The 20,138-nt window shown below is 45.4% G+C and overlaps 2 protein-coding genes across 6 annotated transcripts in view; one reads left to right on the top strand and one right to left on the bottom strand.

Moving 5' to 3' along the window:
- The window catches only part of TARBP2 (TARBP2 subunit of RISC loading complex), a 28,204-nt gene extending 13,111 nt beyond the window's left edge, over window positions 1-15,093 (bottom strand). Inside the window, exons 1-5 of one of the 5 annotated variants that reach the window (XM_040340712.1) lie at window positions 14,958-15,093; window positions 13,317-13,486; window positions 8,854-8,953; window positions 5,712-5,786; window positions 1,931-2,003 (exon numbers count right to left, since the gene is read on the bottom strand). In XM_040340712.1, coding sequence (XP_040196646.1) covers window positions 1,931-2,003; window positions 5,712-5,786; window positions 8,854-8,953; window positions 13,317-13,486; window positions 14,958-14,992 — 453 coding nt within the window. In that variant the 5' untranslated portion in view covers window positions 14,993-15,093. The other 4 variants (XM_040340713.1, XM_040340715.1, XM_040340711.1 and 1 more) reach the window with 4 other exon arrangements.
- Window positions 15,094-15,140: 47 nt separating this feature from the next.
- LOC120929336 (pleckstrin homology domain-containing family A member 3-like) overlaps window positions 15,141-20,138 on the top strand; it is a 48,609-nt gene continuing 43,611 nt past the window's right edge. The window contains exon 1 of the mRNA XM_040340717.1: window positions 15,141-15,353. Coding sequence (XP_040196651.1) covers window positions 15,314-15,353 — 40 coding nt within the window. The 5' untranslated portion in view covers window positions 15,141-15,313. The remainder of the gene's footprint in view (window positions 15,354-20,138) is intronic.

Here is a 20,138-nt window from a genome sequence, read left to right as displayed (position 1 = left end):
AGGAGTAGCTGTCAGCCCTGTCCACTGTGAGTGAGACAACACCACAGCACAGTCATATGTGGACGCTGGAGCCAAAGCTCACCGGCCACGGGGTATGTTGTGGCAGACCCAGCCTCTTTGCAAAGGTGTGCTCGCGCTCGCTGGCCGGACTGAGGAGACTACAAGGATCTATATATCCAGTCTGTCTCTCAGCCGACAGTTGATAGAAGATTCTTCAAGAATAAAATAAAAAAAATAAACTGAGGCTGCATACTGCAGGGTGGAGGGTTATGTCTAGAGGGACTGCCCCCTGGGCAGAGCTGTTCAACTCTGTTAAAGTAACATGTATTTAATTAACATGTATTTAATTATCCAACATGTTTCTGCCTAGTCCTCTCCTGTGAATAGGAACATAACCCACTTGTCAAGATTTAAGGAGCCGTGTCCGTCCATGGATGATAAACAGAAAGTGAAGTGAGCACTATGAATGCTTTCCAGATGCACTGTATATTGCAGCTCACCAATTAGATGTGGTAGCTGCAGCTGCATTTTTTTTTTTTTTTTAGGCTCCCCCTCCCCCCTTTTGATTTCACTCTGGATGAGGGAGCAACAGACACCTTTGGACAACAGCATTGTCAGTCTGGGGGTGGGGGGAGAAGAGTGTTAGATGCACCAAACAAATTGAAGCCAAATTCCAGCGAATACTTCATAAGCAGCAACAGTTCCCCCCCCCCCTTTTGGGATAAAGGTTTTACATAAATAAATGGCAGTTGTTGCAAGCACTTCTGCTAGTGTTAAATGGTTAGTTTCATCTTTATAACTGATACATCTGGAAGGGAGCTTGTTTTTTAAAAAACAGACTTACTGGCTGGATCACCAGATGAAAACGGAAGAAAAAGCCTAAAAAAATAAAAAATGCAGCCATCACATATAATTGGTAATCTGCAATATAATAAAATATTTGCTTTGTATTACAGAGTGGCACCCAATCTCTACTTGGCTCCCCTCTTCAGGTTATAGTACTGCCTACAGAAGCACTGGACAAACCACCCCCTCCCCCCCAAAAAAAAAAGTTTTGCACACATGTTTAGGTGTGTCAAGTGTTTATGTATTCCATAGGCCAGAAAAAAAAAAAAGTATTCTAGCCATTGGAATGAACACTCAATCACCAAATTTGCCTAGTGTTTAGGGCACATTTAGCAGTTTTACAGCCCAAAAGCTCCTCTCCTGAATGCGAATTTTTTTGTTGCCTGTAAACACCTACGAGTGCATGAGCACAATAGCCAAGAGGTGCATTTACAATCAAAAGAAAAGCGGTAAAAACGCCTGTAAAAGCAGCATTTTTAAAACCCACTGTACATGAGGCCTTAGGGCCCTTTCACAAACTTGTCCGGGCTCCACTTAGCTCAGCAGGGAATCGCTCCATTGGTCTCTGCTGAGCAGGCAGATGACAGGTCTGTCTCTTAACACTGTGCAGGGACCAACCTGTCAGAGCGCCGCTCCCCTATGAGGGAAAAAAATCGGATGAAGATGGACCGTAGAGTCCGCCAGATGAATGGAAAATAGGGTTTCTATCTGTCACACTTTAGCGGATCGGAGTGGGTCGGATGTCAGTGGGCATGTCACCGCTGACATCCATGGCTCCATAGAGGTGCACGGAACGTCTGTTCAGGTCTGCAAAAAAAAAAAAAAAACACACTGACAGGCGGACCCATGTGAAAGGAGCATTAGGCAGGTATAAACGGGCACAAATTTAAATCCATGGTATTTAGTATGGTGAGCATTTTGCAGCTTTGAGCTACAAAATGCTCAGGTATGAAAGGGGCCTCATAATTGCCGGTGCCAATAAGAGTTGAGATGCCTGTCATGGGAAGAGCAATGAACGTGAGAACATGAAAAACAGCAGAAATTAACCAAAGTCAAAATTAAAAAAAAAAAAAAATGTAGTTACCTGCAGCGCCCCCACCGGATTACATTCTGACTGCTGAGCAGATAAAGGGGGCTTCAAGTCTATGGCGTGATTTCTAAACAGGAAAAAAGATGTAGAATCACTTTCTGAAAAGCTGTTAAGTGAGCCCACATTACACACATGCAAAGCAATCATTCTTTAGCTGGTTTCAAGTTTATGGTAAAAAAAAATTAAAATTGATAGAACATACAGTGGGGCAAAAAGGTGTTTAGTCAGCCACCAATTGTGCAAAATCTCCCACTTAAGATAAGAGGCACCTGCAACTGTCATCATAGGTATACCTCAACTATGAGAGAGAAAAAAAAATGTGGAAACAAATCCAGACATTCACATTGTCTGATTTGTAAAGAAGTTATTTGCAAATGATGATGGAAAATAAGTATTTGGTCAATATCAAAAGTTCATCTCAATACTTTGTTATATATCCTTTGTTGGCAATGACAGAAGTCAAACGTTTTCTGCAAGTCTTCACAAGGTTGTCACACACTGTTGCTGGTATGTTGGCCCATTCCTCCATGCAGATCCCCTCTAGAGCAGTGATGTTTTGTGGCTGTCGCTGGGCAACACAGACTTTCAACTCCCTCCAAAGGTTTTCTATGGGGTTGAGATCTGGAGACTGGCTAGGTCACTCCAGGACCTTGAAATGCTTCTTGCGAAGCCACTCCTTCGCTGCCCGGGCGGTGTGTTTGGGATCATTGTCATGCTGAGACGCAGCCACGTATCATCTTCAATGCGCTTGCTGATGGGAGGAGGTGTGCTCTCAAAATCTCACAATACATGGCCCCATTCATTCTTTCATGTACACGGATCAGTCGTCCTGTTCCCTTTGCAGAGTAACAGCCCCAAAGCATGATGTTGCCACCCCCATGCTTCACAGTAGGCATGGTGTTTTTTGGTTGCAACTCAGCATTCTCTCTCCTCCAAACATGACGAGTTGTGTTTCTACCAAACAGTTCTATTTTGGTTTCATCTGACCTTCTCCCAATCCTCTTCTATATCATCCAAATGCTCTCTAGCAAACCTCAGATGGGCCCGGACATTTACTGGCTTAAGCAGAGAGACACGTCTGGCACTGCAGGATCTGAGTCCCTGGCAGCGTAGTGTGTTACCGATGGCAGCCTTGGTTTCGTTGGTCCCAGCTCTCTGCAGATCATTCACTAGGTCCCCCATGTGGTTCTGGGATTTTTTCTCACCATTCTTGTGATCATTTTGACCCCACGGAGTGAGATCTTGCGTGGAGCCCCAGATCGAGGGAGATTATCAGTGGTCTTGTATGGCTTCCATTTTCTAATTATTGCTCCCACAGTTGATTTCTTCACACCAAGCTGCTTGCCTATTGCAGATTCAGTCTTCCCAGCCTGGTGCAGGTCTACAATTTTGTTTCTGGTGTCCTTTGACAGCTCTTTGGTCTTCACCAAAGTGGATTTTGAAGTGTGACTGTTTGAGGTTGTGGACGGGTGTCTTTTATACTGATAACAAGTTCAAACAGGTGCCATTAATACAGGTAATGAGTGGAGGACAGAGTAGCCTCTTAAAAGAAGATACAGGTCTGTGAGCCCGAAATCTTGCTTGTTTGTAGAGACCAAATACTTATTTTCCACCATAATTTGCAAATAAATTCTTTCCAAATCAGACAATGTGATTGTCTGGATTTGTTTCCATTTTTTGTCTCTCATAGTTGAGGTATACCTATGATGACAATTACAGGCCTCTCATATTTTTAAGTGGGAGAACTTGCACAATTGGTGGCTGACTAAATACTTTTTTGCCCCACTGTAGGTGTCCAAAGCACACATTACAGGTAAATGCACAGGTGTGGTCAACAAACACTTTATATACACCTAGGTGGATGCAGCATTGATCCAATGCTGCATCTGTCCCCTGCGACTTCCAAGACTGAGAACAGAGCAATCAAAGCTGCCGATCACTCACTTTTTCGCCTTCAGTGAACAAAGAGCTGGTGATTGTCACTAACAGCTCTCTGCTTGGACCCTCCAGTGTTTACTGGAGTGATGGGCTATGGAGGGGGCGACTCAGCAGATTGCCAAGAGGCTAAACCAGCTGCCAGTCCAGGCTGCTGGGTGGATACCGAATTTAGAGCCTGGAACACGGCTGAAAACAGGTCACAAGAGTGCAGAAACAAACTGCACTCTGATCCACAGAAGTAGTATGGCCAAAATATCTCTGGCTATACTTTAAGATTTTAGTTCAGAGGAAATAAAACAGCAGAAGTCAGAATCATTTTGCTGAGAAATTTAAATCTTAGAATTATATGTGTTCCATACAACAGCAGCTCTGTATGTGCTTTTAGTTACTTGTCCTAATTCAGCCCATTCAGAAGCCTGCAGACTGAATGGGCTGTGCATTTATGCGGTTGGAGCCTCCAGGTGCTGTGTGCAGGCAGCCCATGCAAGTTTATGGGGGCTGCAGTAGCTATACAAACCTAGCTACTTGTTCTAATCTAAATGGTGTGCAGGTGAGCGAAGACCGTGTGCATTTGGGGCTGCTCATCTGCACACGTGTCAAATTACGATGAGCCATTGCGTCCCCATACACTTAGGCCCCTTTCACATTGAGGCGTTTTTCATGCCCTGCAGGCTTCAATGTGAAAGACCGAAGGCTTTCACACTGAAGCGGTGCTGTAGCAGGATCGCTCCAAAAGTCCTGCTAGCCGCATCTTTGGAGCGGTATAGGAGCGGAGTGTTTACCGCTCCTTCCCATTAAAATCAATGGGAAACCGCGGTATTAACCCTTTTTCGTCCGCTAGCGGGTGTTAATACCGCACCGCTAGCACCCGAATATCGCGGTAAATACGCCGATATAGCGGCGCTACAAATAGCGCGGCTATACCGTCACCGCACCTCCACTGCCCAATGTGAAAGCAGCCTTAATGGGCAGCCTTGTACACATCACCTGGAGGCTCCAGCCACATAAATCTGCATGGCTCTGACCAGTACTGAAGATACAGTCAGTGATGTCACTGGCACATGCGCATTGAAGGAACAGCTTTGTTTTAAGGCAAGTTTCACATAATGTGCTAGTATGTGATGCATACTAGAACATTATGACAATGCCTTGCAGGTTCAAAAAGAGAATAGCAGTTTACTACCGCTTTAAGCCTCGTACACAAGAATCAGTTGACCTTTTTTGCATGCTAGTCTCATATCGAAAACCAATAGGTTACGAAAGTTGAAAAAAAAATTCTCATATGGCAGAATGCAACTTTGGAAGGGTTGTAATGTATTCTCTCACTTCCAAGCATGCAGGGTCTTGGTCACACAAGTTTTTTTTCGTACAAATAAAATTCTAATTACCAAAAATCGTTCATTCTGTTATTGCTTGTCCCCTTGCATATTTTTGCATTAACCGTCATGAGCGGCTTCTGAAAGCGGAGTATTATAGAACTGTTTATTTTGTTACATGATCTGTCTGCATTGCACCCTGCCTGGTGGATAAAGCTCCATATGCACAGATCTCATTCACAATCTACAGGCCTTACAAACGTAGAACTGATTATTCTAAAACAAGCAAAGTCAACTGTAGCAAGCTGAACACCACATCTTGAGGTTTATAAATAAAATGACACCTAACAAACTGAAAAAGTGCCAACAATTTGCATAATGCGTTATATTTATAGTAGAAGACTAATTACATTTATTTTTTCCCCAGGGCAATCTGGATAAGGAATGTGAGCTATGCAGATACATAAGGTTGGAGGATAGATCTTCTCTGCAATTGCTCTGGTAAACATTTTAAGATTTACCTGGTGGGTGGAGGAGATGGAGACATTTCGGTTTTAATCGCTGGATCTGCAGGCGATTCCACCGATAACAGCTCACTATAGGGGAGAAAATATGTTAGGTTCACATTTAACAGCTTATTACAAAAGGTTAATTTTTTATTTTTTGGAAAAAGTACTGCATTAAATTGGTAGTACACTCTGTACCATCACTTGTACCTACAGAAAATCCTAGAATAAGGCTTACCCCTGTAGGTACTGTGTACATCTCCTAAACTTGCAGTGATAATCATAGTGCAAGCTGGTGATGACATCATGGGCGCATGCACTCTGAAGGTTCAGGTCACAGTGTAGGACCTTTAAACCCTGTGCCGGAAATGGCAGCTCCCGCGTGAGAGAGTGATGTTGTTGTGGCTCTGGCCAATCACACAGTCTGAGCTTGCGAACACAGAAGACAGGTAGGGGACATGTCAGCCCTCCAAGTGGTGATTTTACAGCGCTGGAGGGCTCGGTTTCAAGGTGAGGATTTCATAATATGCGATGCGTACTAGCACATTATGCTATCGCTTTCCAGGGTTTTTTTTTTTTTGAACATCGGCAGTTTACAACTGCTTTACATAATTAGGTATATAGGCAACAGAAGGACTTTATGCCTTTAAAAAATATTCAGTAAGAAAACACAATTACTACTCCCAATGACCCTTCATGTCCATATACAATCCGTCGGCATGTGTATCTGGATCTCATCTTACTGTACAGCAAATCCCATAGCAAGCTATGGGGGGGGGGGGGGGGGTTTAAAATCCTGCTGAACTGGCCGAGATGCAAACTATGTATGGGCAGGCTTAATTTGCACAAGTTGAGCGATTTGGGTATTACTAACAATCACTGTGTTCTCCTGGTAAGGATGGCTTCCCTGTCAGGAGAACACAATGGCTTCCCAGAAGGGATTCCCCTATCAACACTGTGTTGATGGGGGAATTAAGAGCCATAACTCTCGACCCCCTCCCCCCCCTATCAAAACCATGGTTGCAGGAAAGAAATTTGCTCTGTCTATAGCCAATCTTATTATGCATCACACATCTGAAAGTGGTTGTAAACCCTTACAGACCACTTTAACCTACAGGTAAGCCTAGGCTTACCTGTAGATACAAATATCTCCTAAACCTACACAGTTTTGGATATTTGCAGAAAAGACTGCACCGCTGTCTACGGCGCACGTGCGCCATAGACAGCGGTGTGGGGTCATCGCGGCTCCGGCCAATCATAGCACTGGAGCTGTGATATGTGGAAGTCGCTCCTGGAGAGATGGTGCCGACGGAGGAGGGCAACGAGCGCCGATGCGGTGGTTTCGATCTCAGTTAAGTACTTCATAATGAGCTAGTAGGCTATGCCTACTCATTTTAGAAAAAAAAAAAAAAAGGCCCTGCAAATAAACTGCACACACCTTCCCTGAAAACAATGTCACCCTTACAACCACCATTATAAACAGGAAAACTATGTATAATAACTTACCGTGCTCCAATCAGCTGGTCTGCATTTAATTTTGATAAAATCAAAGTAATTTCATCCTCAATATAGAACTCTGCCAATCACCTAATGGTCTTGTAGTTTAAACACCTAGTGTTAGACAATCAGAAGACCAAGCACAGAAGACTAGATCTTCCCTATAACAAGGATGACGCACAAGTGAGCATTGCCGTTTTACTTGCTGAGGCTGCCAAAAATTCTGCTTGTATTTTAAGACTTTAAAGCTGAACCGATACATAATTATGCATCAATTATGTAAAATATTCCAAGATCGCACCACTCGTAGGAGGGAAGAAGAGTGAGGGGACAGCAAGAGCCATTTTTTTCCTGTCAGTTCAGAAAGACTTGTCAATGTTTGACGTTCAGTGGCGAACAGCAAAGATTGATGCCATTTTTAGTTTGGTGAGCTGCTAAAAAAGGTATACTTTTAACACCAAAACATGCAACATATGCATGCTGTAGGTGATAAGAAAAGGAATACATTTCCAGAATTAGATTTACAAAAAAAGTTTCAAGGGCTTTTAACTGAAATATCTAAAAGGCTAACATTTGAGTGTTACGGCATTCCAATGGCTTAAACGCAGAAGTTCTGGCTTTCAGAGGAGCTAAACAGATACCTTGCGTGCTTCTACTTTTCTGTTTGTGCTGACAAGGACAATGAAACTTCAAACTGTTGTCAGCCTTGCCTGATGGACTACAACACTTTCCCTAGTCTGGTCTCCTCTGTTCCACCCCACATGCATACATAGATTTCCTTCCCAGCAAAACAATTCTCTGCCTTGACACCCAAATGTCTGCCATCACACCAAATGCAGGGGGAAAGGACTCTTGGGAGATGCAGTTCTGGGGGGCATGTCCTACATCAATAGGAACTCACTTACCTGAACCTGCCAGAATTTTAAGCCTGCTGATATCATGGGGGTGGGGGAGGTTGTGTAAACAAAAAAAATATATACTTACCTGCTCTGTGCAAGGTTATTGCACACAGCGACCCTGAACCTCATCTTCTGAGGTCTCTCCACTGGTGATCATGGCTGCTCCTCTTCTGCAAGCCAAGCCGCCTGCTATGAGGTGCGCATCCATAGACACACGCCTTTTGTCCCACTCTCTGCTCGCTGTATTTTAAAGACTGTAGCAGGAACCAATGGCTCCTGTTGGTCTCAATGTAGCCATTGAGACCCACATTTAACCCACTAAATTATTGCATCAGGCCCCTGGAGTATCCTTAATAGTCACTGACCAAGGATAAAGGTCAGCCTATAGTTTCTGCTTTGAATGCAAGTTGGGACTCTGGGGGTGCCCTCAATCTAGGGTGTAAGGGAGATTTATTACACACACACACACACATACATATACATATACATATACATATACATATATATATATATATATATATATATATATATATATATATATATATATATATATATATATATATATATGTGTGAATATATATATATATATATATTCACACATAATTACAAAGCCCAACAATGGATTTCCCTCCACATCCAATCAACCTTCTGAAACAAGCCGATATACTTTTTATTACAGATGTCAGGTTATTAGTGACACAACACTGAGGTTATGGCATCTGTAAGTTTCACATTAACACACACACACAGAGATTTCTCACCTGTTATCCTCACAAATTCCAAACATATCACCACTCTTTAGTAGAGAGAGAGCCACTTCTGCTGCTTTGTGCTTGGCGGCCTTCTTGCTGGGTCCTTGACCTAGAAGAATGGGGGAGAAATGCAAGAAACCATCAGCTCAAGTGCCCTGCACTCTGGATTCGATTGCTGGGCAGAACTGACAAGCCACATCTCCAGGACTTCCCTGGAAACATTCCCATAGCCAATGAACAGCAGCAACCTAATCGAGCTCCCAAAAATCATTACAGAATGCAACACCATCATGCGTTTGATCAAGCAAAATCCAATTGTACCGTCGTTCAGAATATTTATTGGACATCGTCCAACCACCTTCCTATTTTAAAACGGGAAGTCTATAAAGGTATCCTCTACGCAGGGGCAGGCAAAGCTGTCAAATACGGTCTACCTGTTGACCACAGGCAGGTTACAGGTAGACCGCAAACAGGTCACTGCACTACTGAACCCTGTTTTTTTTTGGATATACATTTACTTTTTTTTTAAACATAAAATGAGACTCAATAGATATGAAGGCCTTGCTCAGTTTACAATACTAAAATAAATAAGGAACATTATTGCTTATTAAATTCTAACGGTCAATACACAGTTGAATAGGAAATAGAGACTTGCCATGTTGTAGAGTGGCTGCATCCATCACTGAAAGCAGTCATAGGTGCAATTCCACCGCCATTTGCAGTATAAGCAGTTTGGTTGATGAAGATGAAATATATATATATATATATATATATATATATATATATATATATATATTTTATTATGGAAAGTAAAGTGCCTATATGGTGCCCCGACAAGCATTGCTACAGATTGTATGGAAGCCTTTATTCACAGTACAGTGAATAAATTCTTTGCTGGATTGTCAAACTGGGAGGTTGATCCTGTCAATAATACAGTGTACTGTTTGACAGCGCACATTATTAGGTCTGTTGCGGATCTCATAATCAGGGACCTCCATCCCAGTCCCAGTATATCTCTTCTGGCTGATCCACCGGCTTCTCGATCTTTGGAATAATTTCTCCCTAACGTGATGAACACCTGTTCCTTATAAATGTTCGTCTCAAACTTGCACTAATTGTATATCCCGATACCCATTTGTTTGACTGGCAACCTCATTGATTGAACCAAGCGTGCTGTTATATATAGGATTGAAAAGTATCCAAATATTCATCATCCTTTATAATACATGAACTAACTGTCCTTCGACACACCCCTGAAGAAGGTTACCCCGAAACGTGTTGGGTGTAAAGAAGGTTCTTCATGTATTTACTTATATGGTGACAATCATTGGAACTGTACATTTTAATTCACCATTAAATTTTTTTGATAAATGTATCATTGTGAATAAAACAATTTTTTTACTCTCAATATCCTGTATATTTTAGATTACTATTATAGTGCCTTAAAAGTCCACCCAGGGGAACCCCCTTTTTTCCTTTTCTCATATATACTGGATGTGGCACAAGCATACATTTGCCATTCACCCCTCTTTCGTACAGTGGAACCTCGGATTGCGAGTAATGCGGTTAACACGCGTTTCACAATACAAGCACTGCATTTTAAAAAAGCCTGACCGTTTGCGAGTGATGTCTTGCAAAACGAGCAGGATTCAATCCAAAGCGGTGTGCAATACCATGTTTCTCCTGAGGTGGGGGTGGAGCCAAGCAGAGCCGAATGGCGCCGTTTGTTAAATCTTGGAAATACTCAGTTCCCAGAACAGAATACTGTAGCTGCTGACTTTAATTATAGGGACACTTATCTGTCCAGGAATTGAGCAATGTTCTAACCCGAGACAATTATTGGCGTTGGGTGCAGGTGCCAGCATCTCAAGTAAAGGAGACAGGAGGTGAAGCCAGTTTACTGCTGCGCATGCACAAGCCGCGCTGTGCCATGTGAATGGTCCCGTAGTCTTCTGGGACCTGTGGTGTGTCCCTGATGACTGCTGTGGTACCCAGCCATCTCTATGTCCCTTGGAGGCTGAAAGAAAGGTCATGACATTTTTCGGCTGATAAAAACACTGCCTTTTTTGTACACGATAAACAAATTACACTCATAGCAAACCAATAACATGCTGGATGGTGTTGACCGTATAAAATAAAAAGCCTGAACAGTAGAGAAGTGACTCAACGGATGCCGTTAATATGGGTGACATAGCATGTGTTAAGAACATATAATGCCCAGCATTCACATATCAAAGAAGGGTTCGCTGCTATGACTTCAGTGCAACTTAAAGTGCAAGTTCACCTTTACAAAAAACCTGATTTATCTCCTCTTTGCCTGCAGTAACAGATCGGGCAAAGCAGGTTCTGATTGGACGGCACCAACCAATTAAAATGCTCCTATAAGTACTTCCTTATGGAGGTATGTTTAGGAGTTTAAACAATTCCCGCCTGGCCGTCATTCTGCTATAGGAAGTGGTTGTGTTATCCTGACCGGACATCATAGAACGTATGGCAGGATAAGACACAGGGGCGTGCAGATCGGGGGCGGATGGAGCGTGTCCCTCAGACATAGCCCATCACGATAAACAGCCAAGGAAATTGGCTGTTTACCACGTGTTCGGCTGTGTCCAATCACAGCCGGACATATTTGTAAAACAGAAGAGGAGGCACGCACCACAGTGATTGAGGATGGTGCATATCCCTCAGCCAGTCACAAGTCTAAACAATCAGCCGTCACTAGGAGATTCCTGCTTCGCCTCACACACCAATCGTGTGAGGAGAGAGCAGGGATCAGTGTCTGTACTGTATATTGTGAACAACACGTCAGTACCACCAGCAGTACTGTCACACAGGCCTGCCATCAGTACCATCACATAGGTCTACCAATAAGTACCGGCATCATGTCTCAAAGAGTTTACACACTTGAACCGTTCAAAAGACTTGTTATGCCTTGGGGCGTTTGCTTTCTAAAATACTTTCTAAAATAAAACCCGACCGCTGACGCATTTCACACTGAAACTATAGCCATGACTAAGCACTAGTTTCAGCCCGAAGCACGTCAGCAGTCGGGTTTTATTTTATTTTGCTGTGACTTGTAGTGCTGTCCTTTTAATAAATGCTACAATTTGTTCAGAGTGCGGCTGTCCAGAGAATTTTTGTTCCTGCAAAAAAAAAAAATTGCAACAACCACCATTGTATTCCCTAGGGCAGTGATGGCGAACCTTTTTTTGAGCCCAAGTGCCCAAACCGCAACGCAAAACCAACTTATTTCTTTCAAAGTGCCAACACAGATTTAAACCTACCAGCGGCTCTGTACAGAGGATGGGACTGATCATCCCTCTGAATGAGCCCCAAGGGACCAAAAATGTACGATTCTGCCAGATTCGCTCAGAATGCAGGGTTCAGGAATGCATTGTGCTCAGAATGCACTGTGCAATATACACTGGCCTACCCTATACATGCATTGACCTACCTGACCATTGCACCCTGCACAACTCACATCCCCATCCCCCCCCACACAGTACAATGTAGATCCATCCTCCTCCTTCCTTTCCATGGCCTCATCGTCCAGCTCTCCCCGGGCAGGATTGTAGGAATCCCCATCATCCAGCCGCTCCTCAATATCCCCGCCGCCAGGAGGTTAGCTACAAGCCATTGCACCGCGCGCCATGGATGATCTGCTTAGAGCATAGCTCCTCCCCTCCCCTTTTTCACAGGCTGCACTAGGACAGACTGAACCAAAGTCATCCTGGAGCAGGAATATCGTGCCTGCAGAAAGGAATGCCCGAATGCCTTATCAGAGGTGTAGAGGTTCGGGGGAGGCAATAAGCTGCAGAACAGAGTCGGGACAGTGGAGGAAGAATTTTACACCCCCCTAAACAGCACACATGATGACTGGCTGCCCACCCTCCTGCCGACGTCACTGGCACTGATGTAAGGAAGGGAGCCGGAGTCCTGTTGAGTCAGTGCAATTGACTGCCTGGCTGGGGGAATCCCCTGGCGTGCCGTCAGAGGGCCTGGAGTGCCAGCTATGGCACCTGTGCCATAGGTTCGGCATCACTGCCCTAGGGTCTCTATTAAACAAATATATATGTTTCAGGGTGGCGAGTAATTATTTTTTCTTTGCTAGAAAATGCGTTTTTACATGTAGGAGAGAAATGGCAAAATTTGCTTGGGTGGCCAGTGGCAAGAAAGGGCACCTTCCAGGGATCTTGGCTTTTATCTAGGTATATCTCCACTTCTGAAAGGTTGCCTACCCCTGATCATGAAATCCCCCAGATCATGAGAATGAATACACCAAATGTATAACCTTGAGCAGACGTCAGGGACCCATGTACAGCTGGTGCCCAGTGTGCAAGCGCCTCTACAAAGACATAGGGATTGATTAGAACGCAGGTACTTCAACACTGTTGTGCGTCAGTTTTAAGTCAAAGTAAGACAAGTGATTCAACGCATTGCACCTCTAACACTAAATGATGAGTAGAACTGACCAGTGCAGTTGATGTCTCCAACAGATACACGGAAGGTAAAGTTGGGTTGATGTGCTTGTCCCTCAGCTTTGAGAAGATCATACACGGGGGTCTTTCCTACCCGAGTTCCATACTCTTGAAGTAAGCTGATAGGGGTCTTCCCGGGACTCGACGCCAGCATCTGTTCTACACTGTAAAAAAAAAAAAAAAAAAATTTAAGAACAAAAATCATCTTTAGTATTCACATGGCAAAAAACATAAAAACTACTATGTGGTACAAGATACACACTGATCTCTATAGAATTATTCACTCTGGACCAAAGGCTGAACTAGTGTTATTTCTCTACAGCAAGCCTGCACGCAGAGCGACGGGGCACCGACGGTAAGCCTGCACGCAGAGCGACAGGGGACCGACGGCAAGCCTGTACGCAGAGCGACGGGGCACCGACGGCAAGCCTGCACGCAGAGCGACGGGGCACCGACGGCAAGCCTGCACGCAGAGCGACGGGGCACCGACGGCAAGCCTGCACGCAGAGCGACGGGGCACCGACGGCAAGCCTGCACGCAGAGCGACGGGGCACCGACGGCAAGCCTGTACGCAGAGCGATGGGGCACCGACGGCAAGCCTGTACGCAGAGCGATGGGGCACCATCGGCTAACCTGTACGCAGAGCGACGGGGCACCGACTGCAAGCCTGTACGCAAAGGATGGATGGGAGCGCCAAACCAGCTTTAACAGCCCCTTTGGGAGATATTTTGCAACAGCCAATGTGTTTCAGGGGCTCAGCAGTCCCCCTTCTTCAGGGCTAAAAAGCTTTTCCCAACCCAGGGACGGGGGGGGGGGCGTTGATGCCAGGCACAGAGGGACAAGGGGGGCGCTGATGCCAGGCACAGAGGGACCGGGGGGGGGGGTCACAGATGCCAGGCACAGAGGGACCGGGGGGGGCGCAGATGCCAGGCACAGAGGGCCTGGGGGGGGACGGTGCTGATGCCGGGCACAGAGGGACGGTGCTGATGGTGGGCACAGAGGGACCGGGGGGGCACTGATGCCAGGCACAGAGGGACCGGGGGGTGGGGCGCTGATGCTGGGCACAGACGGACCGGGGGGGCGCTGATGCCGGGCACAGACGGACCGGGGGGGCGCTGATGCCCGGCACAGACGGACTGGGGGGGGGGCGCTGATGCCCGGCACAGACGGACCGGGGGGGGGCTGATGCCCGGCACAGGGGGACGGTGCTGATTGCAGAATAGTAGGTAGGTGTTCATAGTGGGTCTGCACACAGGTCGGTGCACACTTATGGGTGCTATGATAAGCTGCGGTATGAGGCACACACAGGGTACACTAGGTACCACAAGGTGCGATATCAGGCACACTAGGTACCATGATAAGGTGCCATCAGCCCTCTTCCGGTGCCGTGTGGAGTGTGCTCCGCTCTCCTTTAAGGCCACTCCCGGGGAGGGCTGCACCGCCTACCTGGGACACCCGGAACACGTCTGGCTGTCACAGTCCTCCGGCTCACTCATTCCCTCCTGCTCTCCGCTCTCCAGCTACAATGGCCGGAGCGGGAAGCCGGGCTCGGAGAGGTCATACCATCAGACCCCATGGCTCGACGGGAATTGTAGTTAGATCGCCCGTGCGCTGCCCTGGTTGCAAGCGGCTCACCAGACTACATTTCCCAGCATGCACCTTTTCGCCATCCTCCAATCACAGCGGGGCTCTGTTGTACACGGATTGGCCTGTTAGGCGGAGACGCGCTGACGACACGGTCACTCTTTCACATAAGAGACACAAAGTGGTAGAAACAAGCAGGCAGATCACGCCTTTTAATCCACGCGGCGCTCATTTCGTTTGCTGATAGGCTTAAACCTAAATGATAACCTCCACCCCTTAGGCTTCCGGGATCTCTACTGGGTGCTGGTCATATCTGCCACGCCCCCTCGTTTTCTATTGGGTGAGGCGGCACACTGGCTAATGCTGGTTAATTCCCCAGCAGTAGCAGGCTGATCACACTGCGGGACATGGAAGGATCTCTGATGAAATGGACCAATTACCTGTCAGGTACTGGCAGCATCACATCTCCATACAGAGGGGTGTCATCATCATTGGGTGTCCTGGGCTCTGGGTAGGCAGTCTGTAAGCTGGGGCTTGCTGGAACTTGTAGTTCTCTATTTGTAGATACAGGTCAGTAAACCCATTCCTGTTATAAAGTCATGCTGATTTGGCTTTGTACTGACCGGTGAGCTAATACTTTTTATTGGAAGCTTTTTTTCCTCAATATACATGGGATATATGGGGTTAATTTATTTATTCCATTGCCTCCAATCAGTGGCGTAGCGAGGGGGACCTAGGCCCCGGGCGCAACATTTCGGGGGGCGCAATCCCGCGCCAGTATGTGTCACCCCCTGCTTCATACATCTAAATTTTATTTTCTGTGACCCCCCCGGGAAGAATATTCATTTTCAGGACATGATTACTACCAAACCAAGTAAATACTTCTTTTCTCCCCAGATCTGCGCCTTCATAGTTTTGGTCAGGGGACGGAAAGATAACCCAATTTAATGAAGATTTACTGGGATATGATTGGGCAGATCTTGGATGTGTGATGGGTTCCACTTAAATGGAAGGTTGTGTTCTATTTGGTCATTTAGGGTGAAGGGCACAATGATATTCTTTATTCTTGTATTATTTTCACAGAATGCAAAGTGCCTGTGAATGGAGGACAAGATCTCCCTCCTCCATTCACAAAAACCTTTTGAATTCTGGTAAAAGAACAGATTCAAAAAGTTTGGCGAATGGACGAGGTGGGTGGAGGGGCAGGTGCAAATTGCAGACTGGTGAGATAACCAGAATATTTTCAATTTCCAGTGCCGGTCCACACCGGAATCGCATGGGATCATGCTCCGCGTTCTTGTGCGATTCCTGTGGTATGTGATTTTCAGCCTGTCCATTTGAATGGGATGAAATGGCACTGGATGACATGGCACTGCATACACTGGGCTGGATTCAAGAAGCAAATTGCGCCTGTGTAACCATAGTTACACAGCGCAATTGCTTACTTGCCCCGGCGTAACGAATGCTCCTGATTCAGGAACCTCGTTACGCCGACTGCAGCCTAAAATATGCGCGGCATAAGGCTCTTATGCCCGCATACCTTAGGCTGCATTCTTGCGATGGCCGCTAGGTGGCGTTCCCGTTGTGCTCAGCATATAGTATGCAAATTGCATACTAACGCCGATTCACAACCTTACGCAAGCCCTGCGTACGCAGTTTACGTCGTTTCCGTACGGCGGTTTTCGCCTAAGGCTGCCCCTGCTATTAGCAGGGGCAGCCAATGTTACATATACCCGTCGCGAAATTTCAAATTTACGTAGTTTGCGTAAGTGATTCGTGAATGGCGCTGGACACCATTCACGTTCACCTTGAAGCAAATGACATCCTTGCGACGTCATTTGCCGCAATGCACGTCAGGAAAGTTTCCCGACAGAGCATGCGCTCTACGCTCGGCGCGGGAACACGCCTAATTTAAATGATTCCCGCCCCCTACGGGATCATTTAAATTGCGCGCGCTTACGCCGGGCATTTTGCCGGCGCGCCCACGCAATTTACGGAGCTGCTGCTCCGTGAATCAAGGGCAGCGCAGTAAATTTGCGGGGGGCGCTGGGCAAAAACGTTGCCCTGCGCCTCCGTAAAAAAAGCGAAATTGTACCTGAATCCGGGTCACTACTTTTAAAAACGCACTACAACGGGATCTCTTGGTACTGCAATACTGCATTTGGGGTGTCATTAGAATCTATTGATTACACCCCCAGTGCCTGTTTACACCCAAATGCGGTGCAGGAAACCCGCATTCCGTGCTCGTGTCCCGCACCACATTTGGGTGTGAACAGGCACTCAGCACTGTGGTTTCTGCGTTTCGTTATTTCAGAAATGTTTGCACGGCAAAGAAAGCTTTGTGACACGTGAAATTTATACAGGATCAATGTAGAAAATAAAGGCTTGGCCATTGTGTGTATGTACACAACGTGGGGTTTACATTACACTCTGTATTATTCTCCATACAAGAAATCTACGTTCTCATTAAAGCTGGTGCGATTCTCATTATGGTGCGATTTTTTTTTTTTTTTTTTCTTTCCTGCAACTACGGTTTGCAGGATAGAAAATCAATAGATTTCCCCACCAACACAGTCAGTGTTGATTGGGGAACCCCTGAGCAAAGTGATTTTTGCTAGCAGCTATAGTCTCTGGCAAGAATCCCATGTGGAAAATTTGAGCCGCTGGTTGTACCCAAGTTGATCGATAGACCATAGATGCCCATAGATGGTCCCTGCTGAACTGGCCGAGTTTCGCACCATCTATGGCCGGCTTAAGGGAGACATATTATTCGACTGTTGTACTTGGTAAACAGGACTCTTTAAACTGAGGAAAAGTTTTAGGAGATTTAGTATAGTTACATAAAAGGTAAGGCTGAAAAAAAGACAATAGTCCATCCAGTTCAACCTGTGTAGGTGTACATGGGTCAGTGTCTATAATGATTTCCCATATCCCTGTATGTTGTGTTTTTTAACATGTACATCCAAGAAATGGGTATTTTAAAACTATCCATACTTACCGTTGCCACCACCAATTGTGGGAGAGAGTTCCACATCCTTATCGCCCTGACAGTGAAGAACCCCCTACGCAGTTTAAGGTTAAACCGCTTCTCCTCTAGTCTCATTGTGTGGCCCCCGTGTCCTCTTACACTCCATGGGACTGAAAAGATTTTTCCTATGCTGGGATCCCCATTGAGATATTTGTAGATCGCTACCATGCCCCCTCAAGTGTCGCTTCTCCAGCTAGAATACATTTAGTGTTAGCAGCCTGGTCCTCGTAATTGAGGTCCTCCAGTCCCCTTATTAATTTTATTGTCCTTCTTTGGACTCTCTCCAGCGCCAGCACATCCCTTCTGAGGACTGATGACCAAAACTGGACGGAATACTCCAGATGTGGTCTAACCAGAGTATTATAAAGTGGTAGAATTATAGTTTTATCTCTGGAGTATATCCCCTTTTTTATGCATGCCAATATTATGCCTGCTTTGGTAGCTGCATTTTGACATTAAAGGGGTTGTAAAGCCTCGTGTTTTTTCACCTTAATGCATCCTATGCATTAAAGGGTTTGTAAAGGACATTTTTTTTTTTATCTTAATAGCTTCCTTTACCTTAACCACTTGCTTACTGGGCACATATACCCCCCTCCTGCCCAGGTGAAATTTCAGCTTCCGGCAATGCGTCGCTTTAACTGACAATTGCGCAGTCGTGCGACGTGGCTCCCAAACAAAATTGACGTCCTTTTTTCCCCACAAGTAGAGCTTTCTTTTGGTGGTATTTGATCCCCTCTGCGGTTTTTATTTTTTTGCGCTATAAACAAAAAAGAGCGACAATTTTGAAAAAAAAATACAATATTTTTTACTTGTTGCTATAATAAATAGCCCAATTAAAAAAAAAAAAATGTTTTTCTCAGTCTAGGCCGATATGTATTCTTCTACATATTTTTGGTAAAAAAAAAAAACGCAATAAGCGACTGGTTTGCGCAAAAGTTATAGCGCCTACAAAATAGGGGACAGAATTATTATTTTTTATTATTTTTTTTTTACTAGTAATGGCGGCAATCTGCGATTTTTATTGGGACTGCGACATTATGGCGGACACTTTTGACACATTTTTGGCACCATTCACATTTATACTGCAATCAGTGCTATAAATATGCACTAATTACTGTATAAATGTGACTGGCATTGAATGGGTTAACACTAGGGGGTGAGGAAGGGGTTAAATGTGTACCCCGAATAGTGTTCTAACTGTGGGGGACGGGGACTGACTGGAGGAGGTGACCGATCTGTGTCCCTATGTACAAGAGACACAGATCGGTCTCCTCTCTCCCTGACAGGACGTGGATCTCTGTGTGAGCCGGCAATGAGAGATGATCTCATATGTTTACATTTGAGATCATCTCTCATTGGCCACACAGATCGCATACCAAACGTAGGATTCGATTCTGAAGACCCATAAATTACTCGATGCGTTTCAATCGGGTTTCTGTCCTGGTCACAGAACAGAAACAGCACTACTCAAAATATGGGATGACGCTCTCGAAGCAGCAGACGAAGGAGAATCCTGTCTTCTGGTACTGTTGGACCTAAGCGCAGCATTTGATACTGTAGACCACAAATTATTACTGACCCGCCTAGCTGAAGTAGCTAGAGTCGCGGTGTCCCTCAGGGACCCCCCTTGTCGCATGTATTATTCAATATCTATCTCTGCCCTCTTTTTGAAATCATTAGTAACCAGAAGTTACTCTACCACTCCTACGCGGATGACACACAACTATATTTTCGCATCTGCAACAATAAGGATCATTATCTCGGATTAGAGAAATGCCTTACTTTGATAGAAAATTTGATGACGGAGAGTTACCTTAAACTCAACGGCTCAAAAACAGAACTTCTCTTGTTTCACGCCAACCGAAAGAGACTTCCCGCACCAACATGGACACCGCCGCCCATTCTGGGACAAATCATCACGCCTAGCACCAAAGTCAAAAGTCTCAGAGTCATTTTTGACACCCACATGACAATGGATGCACAAATAGGGTCAGTAGTCCGTGGATCCCACCATCTGCTGCGCCTACTACGTAGACTCGTTCCCTTTATCCCGAAAGAAGACATAGCAGTCGTGGTGGGAACAATTATCAACTCCAGACTTGACTATGCAAATGCCCTCTACCTCGGACTCCCAAAATACCAAATCACTCGTCTGCAAGTCGTTCAAAATACAGCCGCTCGACTCGTGACTGGGAAAAAAACAT

The sequence above is a fragment of the Rana temporaria genome, chromosome 2, assembly GCF_905171775.1.
Source record: "Rana temporaria chromosome 2, aRanTem1.1, whole genome shotgun sequence".
NCBI lineage: Eukaryota > Metazoa > Chordata > Amphibia > Anura > Ranidae > Rana > Rana temporaria.
The sequence above is the reverse complement of the archived record's forward strand: the minus strand, read 5'-3'. Positions and strand labels throughout refer to the sequence as shown.